The 19,268-nt window shown below is 42.0% G+C and overlaps 1 protein-coding gene across 1 annotated transcript in view; it reads left to right on the top strand.

Annotated features, from left to right (window-relative positions):
- CASD1 (CAS1 domain containing 1) overlaps positions 1-19,268 on the top strand; it is a 239,267-nt gene that overhangs the window by 154,026 nt on the left and 65,973 nt on the right. Inside the window, exon 12 of the mRNA XM_033931105.1 lies at positions 2,463-2,619. Within this exon, the coding sequence (XP_033786996.1) occupies positions 2,463-2,619 (157 nt within the window). The remainder of the gene's footprint in view (positions 1-2,462; positions 2,620-19,268) is intronic.

Here is a 19,268-nt window from a genome sequence, read left to right as displayed (position 1 = left end):
ATTACAGGGCTCTGGAATAACCTTACTACCCCACTGCGGACTCAGGTCTCCTTCCAACTATTCTGTAAGCATCTGAAAACCAGTCTTTTCACAAAAACGTAACGCTCTCCTCCCCCCTATTCTCAATCCACTAAACTCAATGTGCTATTCTCTTCCTTTATTAAACTTTTGTAAACCGTGCCGAGCTCTATTTTCATGGAGAAGATGAGGTATATAAACTTAAGGTTTAGTTTAGTTTAGTTTAGTTTAGAATTGCGTAAAATGTGCAATTCAGAAGTGTATTTGCACCACATGCTACATGGTGTGGCCAAGAAAGGCGGGAGCACAAAGCGTAGCCTCTCCACTGTTTAAGTAGGTGACAAAGGGTAGCTAAACCATTGGAGTGGCCTTCTCTGTTTTCGGGGCCCAGAAACGCTACCATTTCCACGTGAAGAGACACAGACACCTCACAGCCTGGAAAACACAAGTTTTAGTCATCTGAGAGTGGCTCCGTCAGGATGCCCACTCAAATTTCTGACATTTATCGGACTTGCCTCTCCCCGACTTTGCCTTCCAGAGCATGTCCTATTAGCAGAGCCTCCTCTCTGTGGTACACATGTTGGGGATCAGTTGTTGACACCTTGTTTTCTAATGATGCCTTTCCTGTGGCTGAGGCCCTGCGCCAGCATGCCTGATCTGCGGATCCTTTTATGGTTTTCCATGCTGGTGACGATCCTATGTTATGCAGTTTTTTCAGTCTGCTGCCTTACTGTTTCTCTTTTCAAGCTCCCTTTGGACCCGCAGCCAGCTCTTTCTACCTCCTCTTTATGTGTGGAGTATGTGCTCTGTCTTCCGCATTCCTCGGTGATTGCAAAGGCCTTCGCATTCTACCTGCTTCTCCATGGACATGAGTCTCTGGTTGCACTTTATTTTACTGACTGTGCATGCAATATTTCTTCCCTTCTTTCAGCCTCCTGTATGCTTCCTCTCCTCCAGACCTCATTCCCTCCTCCAACTTTTTCTTCCTCTCTCCCTGCCCCCTCGCCTTTCTTTCTTTCTTTCTCCTTCCCCCTTCTTTCTTTCTATCTGTCTTTCTCTTTCCATGCCTACTTTCTTTCTGTCTCCCTGCCCCATTTCTTTCTGTATGTCTGTCTTTCTTTCTGTCTCCATACCCCCTTCATTTTTTTTCTTTCTCTCTCCATCCCCCTTTCTGTTTGTCTGTCTCTTTCTCTCTCCATGCCCCCTTTCTTTCTGTCTCCCTGTCTTTCTCTATCCATGTCCCTTTTCTTTCTGTCTCCCTGTCTTTCTCTCTTCATGCCCCCTTTCTTTCTTTCTCCCTGCCCCCTTCTTTCTGTCCATCTCTCTTTCTGTCTCCCTGCCCCCTTTCTTTCTTTTTCTTTCTCTTTCTTTCTCCCTTCCCTCCCCCAAGCCACCCCGCTGCCATAGGGGAACAGACCGACGCTGCGTTCTGACCTCTCCCTGCTTCCACGCCGTAAAGAGGACGCAGGACTGCTGGGACCAGTCTTCCCCACCTGACATCAATTCTAACGTCAGAGAGGAAGTTCCGGGCCAGCCAGCCAGTGATTGGCTGGCCCAGAATTTTCTCTATGACATCAGAATTGACGTCAGGTGAGGAAGGTTGGTCAGCCCAGCGCTTCAGCTTCCTCTTTACGGCGTCGGAAAGCAAATAGAACGCGAAGGCAACACGAGTCTATCATGGAGCCCGGGATGGGCTCCGCGATCGACTTGTGTTGCCTTTGCGATCTACTGGTCGATCGTGATCGACATTTTGGGCACCCCTGGTCTATAATGTCTCACATATCTACTGGAAAAGAGCTTATCAGGGTAAGTACATAATCTCTTTATTGAGATTCCATTATTAAATACTAGCATAAGTTGGCATCAAGGCACCAACATTTAAGCAGGTCTATGACTGTCATAGGTTGGCATGCCTAATTGCTACATGCAGTGCATACAGTTTATAGTATTCTATAAGATGCAACGTTTCTCAACTTGGTCCTGGAGTAACCTCCTTGCCAGTCATGTTTTCAGGATATCCACAATGAATATGCATAAACTTGATTTGCAGACACTGCCTCCATTATATGCAAATTTCTTTCTTTCATATTCATTGTGAATATCCTAAAAAAAACTTGACTAGCAAGGAGGCACTCCAGGGCCAAGTTGAGAAACACTGCCTTAAAGAATAGTGCTTAGAATTTCACCTGTGCACATTAATTTCAATTAAGGCACCACTTATATAGGTTAAGAGACTTACCCAGGATCACAAGGAGCAGCAGCAGAATTTAAATGGTCTTTCCTGATTGTAAGCCCAGCACTGTAACCACTAGGCTATTCCTCATAGTCAGCGGAACCCAGTTTAGTGCAGTGTCTAGCATTCGTGTTAATTAATACAAGACTTTCTCTAAGGTTCTAAGTTGAGCTGGTCATAAACCCAAAAGATGTTCTTTCTATCCCTTCAGGTGATATTTCGTCTCAACTTCCTGGTCGTGGTATTGTGCATAGTTATGGATCGACCTTATCAATTCTATTATTTTGTGCCACTAGTCACATTCTGGTTCTTTGTTATCTATACTACAATGGTTGTATGGCCTCAAATACTCCAGAAACAAGCAAATGGTAAGATAAAAGTATTATGCATTGGTCTATTCATCTTTTCAATTCATCCAATTTCTTTTCCCACTGGAGGATAAATAATGGTGTTTCCAAGTTTTCTTCAATGATAAATAAGTACCTTAAGAATTCCACCTTATAGACCTCAGTGGTACTGCTGTGTGACAAAAACTTAAGCACACAGATCAAATAGCACCAAAATCGTCATTGGTCTTTTATTTTTTGATGTTTTAAAAATATAACATTTAATATTGTTAAATAGTATTTTAATACTCATCTCTTTAGGAGCATAGCAAAGGGGATATTCGTCCGACATAGACTATGTTTCAAATGGTACGGATGATGGCTCGAGAAATGTAGAAAATTATTATGGTCCACTTCTTTCCTATATAGAGTAGGACCTTATGCTAGTTAAAGATTAATACATGAAAACTACTCTATATAGGAAAGAGGTGGTGCGTAATAATTTCCTACATTTCTCGAGTCATCATCCGTACCATTTGAAATATAATATAGCAGTCCAGTGTTCTCCCCAGAAATTTTTTCCAGCTGGGTGGCACGAAAAAGTAGCCGGGTGGGGCAGGACGGGGAAATTTGGTGGTGAGGAAAATTAAATGTGCACTATTCTTATTAGTTAATTGTTATTAATTATTTTCCAATGCTCAATATGACTTTCTTTTTTAAGGTTTGACACTTAGGCAGTGTTTCAGTAGCATTTAAGCCACCCTTGAAAAAATGTAATACAGATCTTCTTATTCCGAATAACTACTGGCCAGTATGAAACCTACCATTTCTTTCAAAACTACTGTATTTGAGAGAGTAGTATTCAACCAACTTCAAACTCATGTTGAATCAGTTAATGTTTTGTATCCCTGGCAATCTGGTTTTTGTTTGACATAGCACAGAGACAGTAGTTCCTGCCTTAGGACTCCTTATACAAAGTTGCGATAGCAATTCTGCCACAGCAAATGCACTGAAGCCCATAGGAATTGAATGGACTTTGGTGCATTTGCCATGGGAGAATCGCTACTGTGGCTTTGTAAAAGGGGCCCTTACTGAGTGAACTTCAGTCACCTAGACCAGTGTTTCTCAACTTCTTCAAGCCAAGTACCCCCTAAGTCTAACAAATGCCAACTGAGTACCCCCAACCCAAGCTCCACCCCTGACCCCACCCCCATTATAATAGTACTAATTGTAGTGCAATTTCTGCCATTAATTTTTCATGTACACACAATATAATCTTACTAATTCATAATGGTAGCCATAAAATTTAAAAAACCCACAAAGCACACTGTATGCAGAGAAAATGTTAATTATCATTTATATTTATTTTATTTTTCAATGTCACCTCAGTAACAAGTATAGAAAAATTGACAAAGATAGTGTAAAATATAGACAGCAGATTAAATTCTCAAAACTGACACATTTCAATCACTAAATTGAAAATAAAATCATTTTTTCTACTTTTGTTGTCTGTTGATTTAATTAGTTTCTGGTTGGACTTCCTTCTGACTGTGCATCCAACATTTTTTTCTTTCTGCCTCCTGCATGCTTCCTTTCCTTCAGACCTCATTCCTTTCCCCAACCAATATCTCTCTCTGTCCCTCCATGAGTCCAACTTTTCTTCCTCTCTCCTCCACCCCTATTGGCAACATGTCTCCCTCTCTTTCTTATGATCTTGCATCTCTCTGTTCCCCCTCTGTCTCTTCTGTCTTCACCTCCCAAAGTCCAGTCTGTCTCCTGTCTTTCCCCTTTGGGCCAGGCCTCTCTCTCTTTCGTCTACTTTTGAAAAAAATGTCTGGATATGAGGTGAGAACATCAGGGAAGTTGAACCAAAAGAACATAAGAATTGCTGCTGCTGGGTCAGACCGATGGTCCATCCTGCCCAGCAGTCCGCTCACACAGCGACCCTCAGGTCAAAGACCAGTGCTCTAAATAAGTCCAGCCTCACCTGCATATGTTCCAATTTAGCAGGAACTTGTCCAACTTTGTCTTGAATTCCTGGAGGGTGTTTTCCCCTATAACAGACTCCGGAAGAGCTTTCCAGTTGTCTACCACTCTCCGAGTGAAGAAGAACTTCCTCAAGTTTGTACGGAATCTATCTCCTTTCAGCTTTAGAGTGCCCTCTCGTTCTTTCTACCTTGGAGAGGGTGAACAATCTGTCTTTATCTACTAAGTCTATTCCCTTCAGTATCTTGAACGTTTTGATCATGTCCCCTCTCAGTCTCCTCTTTTCAAGGGAGAAGAGGCCCAGTTTCTCCAATCTCTCACTGTACGACAACTCCTCCAGCCCCTAAACCATTTTAGTCGATGTTCTCTGGACCCTTTCGAGTAGTACCGTGTCCTTCAAGTACGGCAACCAGTGCTGGACGCAGTACTCCAGGTGAGGGCGCACCATGGCTCAGAACAGCGGCATGATAACCTTCTCCAAACTGTTCGTGATCCCCTTCTTTATCATTCCTAGCATTCTGTTCACCCTTTTCGCCGCCACCGCACATTGCGCAGACGGCTTCATTGAATTGTCGATCAGAACTCTCAAGTCTCTTTCCTGGGAGGTCTCTCCAAGTACCGTCCTGAACATCCTATATTCGTGCATGAGATTTTTGTTACCGACATGCATCATTTTACACTTATCTACATTAAACCTCATTTGCCATGTCGATGCCCATTTCTCAAATTTTGTTATATCACATTGCAGATCTTCGCAATCCCCTCGCGTCCTCACTACTCTGAATAACTTTGTATTGTCCGCAAATTTAATCACCTCACTCTTCGTACCAATGTCCAGGTCGTTTATAAAGATGTTGAAGAGCACGGATCCAAGCACTGAGCCCTGCTGCACCCCACTAGTGATGCTTATTTACACCCACTCTCTGTTTCCTATGCTCCAGCCAGTTTTTAATCCACATGAGTATTTCACCTTCGATTCCATGGCTCGCAATTTTCCGAAGTAGTTGTTCATGCGGAACCTTGTCAAACGCCTTCTGAAAATACAGATATACAATGTTGACCAGTTCACCCTTGTCTGTCGGCCTGTTTACTCCCTCAAAGAAGTGCAGCAAATTCGTCAAACATGATCTGCCTTTGCTGAAACCATGCTGATTGGTACTCATCAGCTCGTGTCCGTCAAGGTGATCAATGATGCTGTCCTTTATCAGCGCCTCTACCATCTTTCCTGGTACCGAGGTAAGACTCACTGGTCTTTAGTTACCCGAATCTCCCCTCAAACCTTTCTTGAAGATCGGCATAACATTTGCCATCTTCCAGTCTTCTGGAATCTTTCCCTATTTGATCGACAGATCTGCTATTATTTGAAGCAGTTCAGCTATAGTCCCTTTCAGTTCCTTGATGACCCTCTAATTAAATATGAAATTGTAGCAATTTTCATTGCACTAAGAGTGTTTTGGAGAGTTTACAGCACATTTTTATTTTCGTATATTTTTGCACTTTATGTTAAACACGATTGCACATAAAGGTCTGGGGATGTTACACGCTTAAATAACCCCTTTGGGTTCACACAGCTCTCAACTCAACAATCCAGGGTTCATCCCGACAATTTAGTTGTGCTAACTGAGGACCTTGCACACAATTGATTAATAATTTTTCATAAATTTAATTGCCTTATTAGGTTTAATGTGCAGATCTCCCAATATACCCGGCTGCATATGAAGAATTCTTCATCAGCTTCATATTTAGATATTCTTTTTTATTGGGTTTTGGATTTCTTCTGCTTACAAACCCCCCCCCCCCCCCCCCAAAACGTCTAGCATTTGTTCTCTTTTCTTCCAGGTCTTTCTCTATCTCTCGCTCTCTTTCTCCTTCCTTCCTCCCTGGTCCAGATTCTTTCCACCTCTCTGCAGTCTTTTTCTCTCTCTTCCCTCTATACACCCCCAAATCCAACATCTACCCCCCTCTTCCCCCTCCCTTTTGGTTCAAATCTGCTTTCCTGCTCCTCCTCAAGGTTCTTTTCTGTCTCTCTTCCCCCCCCCCCCTGTTGTCCAGATCCAATACAAGGAGCTTGCTCAATATTGGGGATCATCAGCACCCATTGCCACCTGTGAGCTGGCTCCTATGAAAATGGCAACTCATGTGAGAGTTTTGCTTTCAGTACCTTCAAAACGCGTAGACCTAACTAGCCCCTGAAAATCCGACTGGCTAAGAGTGTGCCGAGGACTGGGCTGAGAACCATTATGTTCTGTTATAACATTTTCCAGGCACAGCTCAGGAGAATACCTATTACAACACTAAAGAGGCATGAGTCAAAAATAAAATAAACAAAACCTGGAGTCACTGCATATTTCATCCCTCGCTGGCTTCCCAGTCAAGTCATTCACCTCATCTTGCAATGAACCTCACCGCCATCCAGCACCACCTGCCTCACACGAGGAATTTGAAACCACGCACGCTGTGGAGCTTCGCCCTTCCCCTACCTTTCTTGAGTCACTCTCAAAGTCTTATCTCATGAGACCAGCTCAAGAGCCACGGGCCACTTGAAAAAGCAACAGACAAGGGAGAAACTATGACTCCCATGATGACTCAAAGTTTGAGCGACTGCTTGCGTCCTGAAGCCGGCAGTGGTGAGTAAAGATGGCCGACGGAGGGCAGCGGTATCCGGGCTAGATGCAAGCCTGGGGCTACTCTGCTCTTCTGTGCTTTGTTTCTGAACTTCGGCCACATCCCTCCTTCCTCACCAGCCCACAGCCTGAGCCATTAACCAGCGGGAGGGTGGCTGTCATGACGGAGCAGGATCTGGGCACCAAGCGGATCAAGTCTAATGAGAAAAGACCCCCCCCCCCCACACACACACAGACGATCAACTTAACCTTACATTACATTACATTACATTAGTGATTTTTATTCCGCTTGTACCTTGCGGTTCAAAGCGGATTACATAAGAAGAGAACTGGACATTTCCAGGATGGTACATGACAATAGAGAATACAGTTTGAGGATAGAGACTTAATAACAGAATGATAGTAAAGACTTAATAACATCGGAAGATGTTTTGGACGGCAGTGTTTTGGTTTCTTAGGGGATGGGGTGAGGGAGGTTAGGTAGATTGTATATGCTTTTTGAACAGCAGTGTTTTGATTTCTTTACGGAATGTCTTGAGGTCTGATGTTGTGGTTAACAATCTGGTGATGGAAGGTTCGAGTTTTGCAGCATGTGTTGCCAGGAGGCTATCATAAAGCTTTTTGCGGTGAGTACCCTTGAGTGGTGGGTATGTGAATGATGTCAGTGTTCTTCTTGTTCTGGTTGGAAGGTTACGGTTTAGGCGGTCATTTAGGTAGGTGGGTGCAGTGGTGCTCAAAACAATTGTGACTCGGATTTGTTTTGTATCAATAATAGCCACTAAGATGCTTGATCACAGACTTACCCCATAATCGGACATCTTATTAACAGCAATATTAGTGTTTGGTCAGATATTATTACGCACATAACAATACTATTCCAGGGGTGGGACCACAGCAGAGGAAACAGCCAGGCGGTCACCTAAATTAGCTGGGTGGAGCGCTCAGCTAAAAGACGCTAGGGAGAACACTGCAGTCAGTCAATTTATGAGGATACGCCGCCTATGTACAGTTCAAGAAGAATTTGAGGGACATGCGAAATTGCTGACTCAACGGTTTCGAGAAAGAGGATATCCAGCAAAATCTATTAGGAAAGCCTTCCTCCGAGCAAAATATGCACAGAAACCCCTACTGATTCAAGAAAAGATCGAAGATAATTCAGAGGAATGTTCGCTCTGTGTACTTCCTTTTACAGATGTGAGTAGTAAATTATTTCAAAGTATTAAACACCATTGGATAGTGCTTCAGCTAAGCCCATGCTTTCGACAATATCCCATTGTGTCATATAAGAGAGGAAAAACTATGGGGGAAGTACTATCTACACAAAAATTTGAAAAATCTGAAACTAGAACAATTGAGGATGGCCAAAGCTTTGCACAAGAACCGTGGTGTCAACAAGCCTTATTGGGTCCTGTATCGATTCATCCTGATACGAAGAAGATTTTCAGATCTACTATGAATACTTCATGTTTGAGTAGTCATATAGTATACATAATCAAATGCCTCCCCCCCTTGAAGGCTTGTCCCCCCTTGAAAGCCTATCCCACCCCTGAAGGCCTGCTTGTCCCCCTAAAGGCCTGTCCCCCCCCCCTTGAAGACCTGTCCCCCCCTTTGAAGGCCTGCCTCCCCCCTTGAAGGCTTGTCCCCCCCTTGAAAGCCTATCCCACCCCTGAAGGCCTGTCCACCCCCCTTTGAAGGCCTCTCTGCATGTCCCACCCCGAAAGACTGCTCACTCCCCCCCTCCCCCGGCGTCCGGCTTCCACCCCCCTGGCCTTCCACTTCCCCCCCTGGCCTCCCCGCACTGTTTACCTTCCAGCTGGAACAGCCTGCAAACAAGATCGAGGTGTTAACGATCTTAGTACCGCTTCGGAGATGGTTCCTCCTTCGCTGTCCAGCCCCTTCTCTGACGTCAGAGGAGGGGCGGGACCGCGACGGAGGAACCATCTCCGAAGCGGTACTAAGATCGCTAACACCGCGATCTTGTTTGCAGGCTGTTCTGGCTGGAAAGTAAACAGTTCGGGGGAGATCTGCCACTCCTGCTTTAGGGGGTGAGAGGGGAGGGTCAGGCGAATCGGGAAGCTGGGTTTTTCTTGTTTTGAACCAATTCAAATCGATTCACCCGAAGTGAATCGGTGAACTGATTCGCATCGTGAATCAGGCAGCACTACTTACCAGTAATACCTCATCCATCACTTTTAATGTTTTTGGCAATTAACCTGGTTAGATTTCCCTACAAACATTGGTAGTAGAGGGGGGTCAAATAAGACATGGAAAAAGGTGAGCTGGTGTTGGGTTGCAAATAGGAATTTATATCTGCATTTAACCAGATGAAGAGACTGGATAGATCATTTTGATCCTTATCCGCCATCTTTTACTATGGGGTCCTTTTATTAAACTGCAGTGAAAAGTGACCTTATGCAGGTCTTTCCTGCACGCTAAGGCTGTTGTAACTGCAGACTTTATAATAGCTTTTTTTCTACTTTTTTGTATTAATGGCCACATACTAATGTTTATAACCATTAAATCTATGTAACTGTCTGACTACATGGTCCAAAGTTACTATAAACTAGAAAAATCCTCAGTGGAATTATGTACTTCTGAGATATCTACTTCTTGTTCTTATTGTATTAGCAGAATCAGTCCATGTTGTTATAATAATTATATTTATATAATTACGTTCTTAAGGGGTAAAAAAAAATCTCAGAGCATGGAGCAGTTATCCCAGCTGGGTTTTCAAACATGATCAAGTCACTACTTCCCAATTAGTTCATAGGCAAAAACCCTCTACCTATCCTTTCATTTATTTATTATTCATCTAATTAGCTTGTTTCTTTTTTTTCTTTTTAATATTTTACTAGATTGTGTTGTCCTTGTGCTTAATTAGACTTTATGTAGCCTCAGTAAGTCATAAAGTCCCAAACCAGTAATTTTTAACAATCATCAGCTCAAAAAATCATTTTTAACAGCTGAATTACTTATCTGTTGCTTACTTTCTTATCAGCTGTCTTTTACAAAATGAAAGTATAAGACTTAAACTAGCCACCAAATAATACATTTAAATAGAAAGTGTTGAAAAAACTACACTCAAGTTCCTCAGTTTGCCACACAGTTTTTGACGTATGGTAGCTGTCCTCATAGGAACCGGTTAACGTGTAATTTTGTTTTTTTCTTTTTTTTGTATATAAATAAACAACTTATAAAGTGCTTGTACTTAGTTTTTCATGATATAATTGCAATAGTAGCAAAAGTAGCAATTACTTATCTTTTTTATGTTTTACATAGCAACTGGGTCTGGCTCAATCCCCACCGACGCGTTTCATTATTTCATCAGGGTCGGGGAAGGAGTACGCTGTGAAAAACACACAAATATTAATACATGACCCAGTGAATTTAAGTAGTTTCAAATATGAAAAGTTAAAAAGTTGCTATTAAACATAAAAAAAAAAAAAAAAGTTGCTATCAGGCTTACCAGAGCAGTTGAATATCTTAGCAGAACGCTAAATCCATAGGTATTGAGCCGGAAGTGAAAAACCGGCGAAAATGAGGCTATTAAATCCAAAAAACCCCGGTCATGTGACTCAAAACTGGCCAATGAACTCCTTAGAAAAAAGCCTTTAACACAGAGCCCTGAATTAAATGCTTGCTGTTAACCAATCGCTGGTCAGATTCAGACCATGAGGATACATAGTATTGAGTTTAAACATCCACCGAAGCTCTTTGATGTTTAGATTATGTTCATAATTACCTCCCTCCCACCCGATGTGTACAGTATCAATGATGCGCCATTTAAGGTCAGTGATTTTATGATTCATTAAAGCCCAGTGGCGAACTAAAGGGGCAGTTTCAACCCCAGTGTTAACACGAGACTTGTGTTCGTTGAGCCTGATATTCATAGGTCTAGTAGTGCGCCCTATGTAGATTTTGGGACAAGGACACATAATCATGTATATAACATGATCCGTCTTGCAGTTGGTTCTGGCTTTCGCGGTATAAATTTGACCAGTCTGTGGATGGCTCCAAGTTTCCCCTTCTAAAGCATAGTTACACCATTGGCACTGACCGCACCTATAATGGCCCATCACCATAGGGGGGTCAATTTGTTTATGTTTATAGTGACCAATAAGTTCCCCTAAGTTTTTGGCTCTCTTGAAAGCAAAGATTGGAGAGTCAAATTCAGCTCCAAAAATCAACTGGATAATGTGCCAATGTTTGAGTATAATCTTCTTAATGTCATAAGCTAGGTGGGAAAATTGTTGAACACACACCAACAATTTCTCATCTTCGGATTTTTGTTTATATTGAAGAAGTTGATATCTATGTGCATATTTGGCTCGAGTGTATGCTTGTCGTATTATATATTTGGGATATCCTCGCTGTTTAAATCGGTTCTTCAATATCCGAGCTTGAGATTTATATTCAGCAATGGAATGGCATAGTCTCCTTAGACGTAAAAATTGGCTATGGGGAAGACTGTTTTTGAGTTGTTGTGGGTGGAAGCTGTGATAGCGAAGGAGGCTATTCCTATCGGTGGCCTTACGATAAATTGTTGTTAATAATGATCCCTGCGATTTGAAGATAATCATATCCAAGAATGGTATCTCATGCTGATTGATGGTGGCGGAAAATTGAATATTAGGATCTACTTGATTCAACCACATGAGAAATAAGTTGAATGTTTGGATGTCAGATTTCCAAATGCAAAAGATGTCATCCAAATAACGTCTCCAGACAGTGATGTTACGAAACCAATGGGAAGTATATATATGCTGTTCCTCCAACTGGGCCATATATAGAGTGGCAACAGAAGGGGCTAAGGAGGCCCCCATGGCAATCCCATGGGTCTGTAGATAAAACTCCCCATTGCACCAAAAGTAGCTCTTAGTAAGAACTAATGTTGCCAATTCCATCAAAAAAGAGGAAGAGACTCTTTGGCAATGAGTTTGGTTTTCAAATATCTTTTGAAGTAAAGACAAGGCACCTTGTGTAGGAATCATAGTATATAGTGCTTTGACATCTAGTGTTATCAACAAACCCTCGGTTTGCAACTGTGGAATACTATTCAAAATATTGATCATGTGAGTACTATCCTTCACATGAGATTTAATCTTCAGAACTTCTTTCCGTAAAAATAAATCCAAAAATTTTGAAAGGGGTTCGAGCACAGAATGAGTCATAGATACGATTGGTCGTTCAGGGGGATGAGATAGAGATTTGTGTATTTTTGGTAAAAATCTGATACGTGGAGTGTTATGAAAGGGAGGACAGAGAAAAGCCGCCTCTTTCGTTGTTAATATTTTTTTCTTGAGGGCGCCTGACACTATGACAGAAATGTGCATTTTAAGATTGTTAACAGGATCCTCCAGCAATTTTTTGTAGAAACGGGCGTCATCTACTTGTTTAACGACTTCCAACAGGTAGTCAGTATGAGATTGAAGTACTATGGCACCTCCTTTGTCAGCACGAGAAATTACCATGTTCTGGTTATTATGTAATTCCTTCAAAGCTTGTCTTTGCTTCTTAGTGAGGTTGTCGGAAGAAAAGATGGAGTTTTCTTCCAAAATTTCTACATCGTGGAGAACCAAATCCATCCAGGTGGTTAAATTCGGATGAAGGGGCAAAGGAGGAATTCACAAAACAAGAAGATGATCAACGTATCTCTTTAGAAACATATAAGAATAAGATCAAACAAACGAAAATAAAGAAATACAGACGCGATGAAAGGGACTATTCCAATAATAAAGTATACTTATGGATGTTCAAATCAACCAATGCTACACGACCTCAACAACCATATGTTGATGATCAGGGATCCTCTAGTTTGTCTTCTGGTAGTGATAGTTCTGGTTCCATTTCAGGGTCAAAAAACTACTACCCACAAGGAAGTCGGGGCCGCCAAAAATATCGCGGCAATCGAGGAAGACGGGTAGCGTTCCAACCACAAGGCCATCAAGGCCCACAGACCAGATCCCAGAAGACCTTTCAGCCATAATTAATATATCAGATATTAGGATCACCCCTGACCAGTTGTCTTTATTAGCCTTGGGTCTAGGCTTTGTTCCAACTAAGCTTTATGATCCCTTTGAAACCCGTTTGGCTCTTTATAAATTTTTACGCAAATTACATACCCAGCATTATTTTTTGGATAAAGAACCTATGGTTGACGCTTCCTTGATATCAAACAAATCAGGTTGGCATCCTCCTTTGCCCCTTCATCCGAATTTAACCACCTGGATGGATTTGGTTCTCCACGATGTAGAAATTTTGGAAGAAAACTCCATCTTTTCTTCCGACAACCTCACTAAGAAGCAAAGACAAGCTTTGAAGGAATTACATAATAACCAGAACATGGTAATTTCTCGTGCTGACAAAGGAGGTGCCATAGTACTTCAATCTCATACTGACTACCTGTTGGAAGTCGTTAAACAAGTAGATGACGCCCGTTTCTACAAAAAATTGCTGGAGGATCCTGTTAACAATCTTAAAATGCACATTTCTGTCATAGTGTCAGGCGCCCTCAAGAAAAAAATATTAACAACGAAAGAGGCGGCTTTTCTCTGTCCTCCCTTTCATAACACTCCACGTATCAGATTTTTACCAAAAATACACAAATCTCTATCTCATCCCCCTGAACGACCAATCGTATCTATGACTCATTCTGTGCTCGAACCCCTTTCAAAATTTTTGGATTTATTTTTACGGAAAGAAGTTCTGAAGATTAAATCTCATGTGAAGGATAGTACTCACATGATCAATATTTTGAATAGTATTCCACAGTTGCAAACCGAGGGTTTGTTGATAACACTAGATGTCAAAGCACTATATACTATGATTCCTACACAAGGTGCCTTGTCTTTACTTCAAAAGATATTTGAAAACCAAACTCATTGCCAAAGAGTCTCTTCCTCTTTTTTGATGGAATTGGCAACATTAGTTCTTACTAAGAGCTACTTTTGGTGCAATGGGGAGTTTTATCTACAGACCCATGGGATTGCCATGGGGGCCTCCTTAGCCCCTTCTGTTGCCACTCTATATATGGCCCAGTTGGAGGAACAGCATATATATACTTCCCATTGGTTTCGTAACATCACTGTCTGGAGACGTTATTTGGATGACATCTTTTGCATTTGGAAATCTGACATCCAAACATTCAACTTATTTCTCATGTGGTTGAATCAAGTAGATCCTAATATTCAATTTTCCGCCACCATCAATCAGCATGAGATACCATTCTTGGATATGATTATCTTCAAATCGCAGGGATCATTATTAACAACAATTTATCGTAAGGCCACCGATAGGAATAGCCTCCTTCGCTATCACAGCTTCCACCCACAACAACTCAAAAACAGTCTTCCCCATAGCCAATTTTTACGTCTAAGGAGACTATGCCATTCCATTGCTGAATATAAATCTCAAGCTCGGATATTGAAGAACCGATTTAAACAGCGAGGATATCCCAAATATATAATACGACAAGCATACACTCGAGCCAAATATGCACATAGATATCAACTTCTTCAATATAAACAAAAATCCGAAGATGAGAAATTGTTGGTGTGTGTTCAACAATTTTCCCACCTAGCTTATGACATTAAGAAGATTATACTCAAACATTGGCACATTATCCAGTTGATTTTTGGAGCTGAATTTGACTCTCCAATCTTTGCTTTCAAGAGAGCCAAAAACTTAGGGGAACTTATTGGTCACTATAAACATAAACAAATTGACCCCCCTATGGTGATGGGCCATTATAGGTGCGGTCAGTGCCAATGGTGTAACTATGCTTTAGAAGGGGAAACTTGGAGCCATCCACAGACTGGTCAAATTTATACCGCGAAAGCCAGAACCAACTGCAAGACGGATCATGTTATATACATGATTATGTGTCCTTGTCCCAAAATCTACATAGGGCGCACTACTAGACCTATGAATATCAGGCTCAACGAACACAAGTCTCGTGTTAACACTGGGGTTGAAACTGCCCCTTTAGTTCGCCACTGGGCTTTAATGAATCATAAAATCACTGACCTTAAATGGCGCATCATTGATACTGTACACATCGGGTGGGAGGGAGGTAATTATGAACATAATCTAAACATCAAAGAGCTTCGGTGGATGTTTAAACTCAATACTATGTATCCTCATGGTCTGAATCTGACCAGCGATTGGTTAACAGCAAGCATTTAATTCAGGGCTCTGTGTTAAAGGCTTTTTTCTAAGGAGTTCATTGGCCAGTTTTGAGTCACATGACCGGGGTTTTTTTGGATTTAATAGCCTCATTTTCGCCGGTTTTTCACTTCCGGCTCAATACCTATGGATTTAGCGTTCTGCTAAGATATTCAACTGCTCTGGTAAGCCTGATAGCAACTTTTTTTTTTTTTTTTTTATGTTTAATAGCAACTTTTTAACTTTTCATATTTGAAACTACTTAAATTCACTGGGTCATGTATTAATATTTGTGTGTTTTTCACAGCGTACTCCTTCCCCGACCCTGATGAAATAATGAAACGCGTCGGTGGGGATTGAGCCAGACCCAGTTGCTATGTAAAACATAAAAAAGATAAGTAATTGCTACTTTTGCTACTATTGCAATTATATCATGAAAAACTAAGTACAAGCACTTTATAAGTTGTTTATTTATATACAAAAAAAAGAAAAAAACAAAATTACACGTTAACCGGTTCCTATGAGGACAGCTACCATACGTCAAAAACTGTGTGGCAAACTGAGGAACTTGAGTGTAGTTTTTTCAACACTTTCTATTTAAATGTATTATTTGGTGGCTAGTTTAAGTCTTATACTTTTATAAATTAAGTTTCAGTGCACTATTTTGTCATTGATTTTACAAAATGAGGCATTATGCTGTAAGACGCTGAAGCCGCAGTCATACTGATGTTGCTATTAGGGCATGGCTGTTTTTTAAAATTACTACATGTGCACTTACTACCACCTATTGTGTAGGCAGTAAGGGCTCCTAATGTTATCCGTTCACCAACCAATTATCACTTGGTAATGTGCTTTCTAGTTCTGTTACGTCCCTTCAGGATTTCATACGCTATGGAATCAATCTTGGGCCCAATCCTATTTAACATCTTCGTAAGAGACTTGGCTAAAGGGCTTTGAGGTAAAATTACATTATTCGCCGATGACGCCAAACTATACAACATAGTAGGCAAAAGCACAATAGACAAAAGCACAGTGCCTGACAAAAGCTCAATGCCCGACAGTATGACACAGGACCTACTCCTGCTGGAGCATTGGTCAAAACTTGGCAACTAAGTTTCAATGCCAAAAAATGTAAGGTCATGCACCTTAGCGGCAAAAATCCATGCAGGACTTACACCCTATATGGTGAGATCCTAGCAAGGACTGTAGCAGAACGTGACTTGGGGGTGATCATTAGCGAAGACATGAAGACTGCCAATCAAGTGGAGAAAACTTCATCCAAGGCCAGACAAATCATGGGTTGTATCCGTAGAAGCTTCGTCAGCCGTAAGCTCGAGGTCATAATGCCGTTGTACAGATCCATGGTGAGACCCCATCTGGAATATTGTGTACAATTCTGGAGGCCACATTATCAAAAAGACGTGCTGAGAGTTGAGTCGGTTCAGCGAATGGCCACCAGGATGGTCTCGGGACTCAAGGATCTCCCGTATGAGGAACGGCTGGGTAAGTTGCAGCTATACTCACTCGAGGAACGCAGAGAGAGGGGAGACATGATCGAGACGTTCAAATATGTCACGGGCTGTATCGAGGTGGAAGAAGATCTCTTTTTTCTTAAAGGACCCAGGGCAACAAGAGGGCATCCGTTGAAAATCAGGGAAGGGAAATTTCATGGCGACACCAGAAAATATTTTTTCACCGAAAGGGTGGTTGATCGCTGGAATAATCTTCCACTACAGGTAATTGAGGCCAGCAGCGTACCAGATTTTAAGAAAAGATGGGATTGGCATGTGGGATCTCTTCATGGAGGAAGTTAGGGAGTGGGTCATTAGTGTGGGCAGACTAGATGGGCCGTGGCCCTTTTCTGCCGTCATTTTCTATTTTCTATGTAATCCTTTCCCGCAATCTGGGAGTTGCAGAAATCCAGACACTTTTCTGAGCATGTGCTCCTCCTACCAGCGAGTTAGAGCCCCCTGCAGTTTTAATTTCTGCAAGCAATCCGTGCAAAAGTCTTTTGGATTGCTCTGCTTCTTTTTCGCTTAAAGTTCGCCTTTTTGGGGTGACTCTGTTAGAGAAAAGGACGCAGTCCTCGAGTCTGGACTGCTGCTTCATGAAGAAACCTTGGTGGATCTGTGGAGCTAGCCTGCCGTGTGCTACCATTCTTGGACTCAGGGTCCATTCTCCTGGGAGTTTGCTTGCCCGTTGACCTTGTCAGGGGTTTAAGCGCAGACTGTATGCATCCTGAATGAAAATCCCCCAGGTTTCAGGGCGCTCCCGGTTGGATCCTATGTGGAGAGTTTTCCACTTCTGTGAGTATGCTTAACTAAAGGATGTCTCATGGGTGTTGTTGCGCACAGGTTAGTTTTGTATTGCATTTTGCCTGTTTGTTACTTGTTTTTATATTTTGCAGAGCTGCTCTGGATTGGTATGATTGCTTGGCTTTGGGACTGACCTGTAAGAGGCTCTAACTCACTCTCTAAGGCAGGGGTGTCAAACTCAATCACATAAGGGGCCAAAATCTAAAACTTAGGCTAAGTCGTAGACTGAATTTTTTATTAAGATACTTAGGAGTCCTTTTATTAAGTTATGCTAATCAATTTAGTGTGCCCTAAATGCGCACCTTAATACAAGTACCCCTTAGTCTTAGTAGAAGTATAGGGTTACAACACCGGCTCTGACAGGATACATATTTCAAATCTGACATAATGTAATCTGGTCATTATTCAAATCATGTTATTGGACAAATCAATCTTGCTGCTGTATTTTGTAAAAGTTGTATATCAAATTACAATAATCCAAGTTGTTAATATCAAGGATTGTACTATTAATTGAAAGACAGCAGAGTCAGTCAAAATATATAATTCTTCTCAATTTCCAGAGAACCTTGAACACCCTATTTGATACCTGTTTCACTTGATGTTCAAAAGATAGTATACAGTACTCCCCCGATATTCGCGGGGGTTCTGTTCCAGGAACCTCCGTAAATCTCGAAAAACCGCGAATACAGTTTTTCATGGGAGAGCCTGAAGAGGGCAGCAGGAGAGCATCCGGAGCACCGCGAGTGCAGGAAATCACTTGCAGTATGCTCTGACCGCCTCTTCCTTCACTAAGTCAGGCCTTATCCAATCAGGAGCTGCTTGTCAAAGCATCTCCTAATTGTATAAGGCCCGACTTAGTGCAGGAAGAGGCGGTTGGAGCGTACCGCGAGTGATTTCCTGCACTCGTGGCGCTCCGGCTGCTCTCTCCCGCTGCCCTCTCCTTGTCGGCGGTTCGCGGTCGGAAAATACCACGAATGACCAGGACCGTGAACCGCCGACCGCGAACGACCGGAGGAACACTATTGTCAATTTTGACTCCTAGGATTTTTAATTCATTTTCTGATTTATAGGGAATACCTAATAAGTTCCTTACTAGTTAGTTGACTAAAATTGCTATCACCATAAATTTGTTTTTTTCCTTATTAAATTTTAGTTTAATTTGACATGCCCAGTTCTCCATTATTGTTAATCCATTGCAAATTCTATTGGTTACTTGGGCAATATCACCTTTAAAAAGTTTATAAAACATAATATCTGCAAATATAAATGGGTTGAAGCCAAAAGAATTCAGTTTAAAGCCAGTGTTAAGATAGGCAATAATGGTGAGCCTTGACGAACTCCATAAAATGAAACTCAAGCCGATGAAATAATTTGATTTGTCTTTACGTATTTTTAAGAAAACCTTGTAGCTTAGGCCAGACACTTCAGCAAGGATCGAAAGCTGGCCGCCAATCTACCCAGCGCTCACTGCAGGGTACAGGCCCATACTCACTCCAGTGTTGACTCAGTCCTGATAGTGTGCGACCACAACTCCCAGCAGCAGCTCCAGCTTCTTTGTCTTCTCACTCCTCCCCTTTCCGGCTCAACCAGCTGATGCGGCGCT

The sequence above is a fragment of the Geotrypetes seraphini genome, chromosome 2 (genome assembly GCF_902459505.1).
Source record: "Geotrypetes seraphini chromosome 2, aGeoSer1.1, whole genome shotgun sequence".
Lineage (NCBI taxonomy): Eukaryota > Metazoa > Chordata > Amphibia > Gymnophiona > Dermophiidae > Geotrypetes > Geotrypetes seraphini.
The sequence above is the reverse complement of the archived record's forward strand: the minus strand, read 5'-3'. Positions and strand labels throughout refer to the sequence as shown.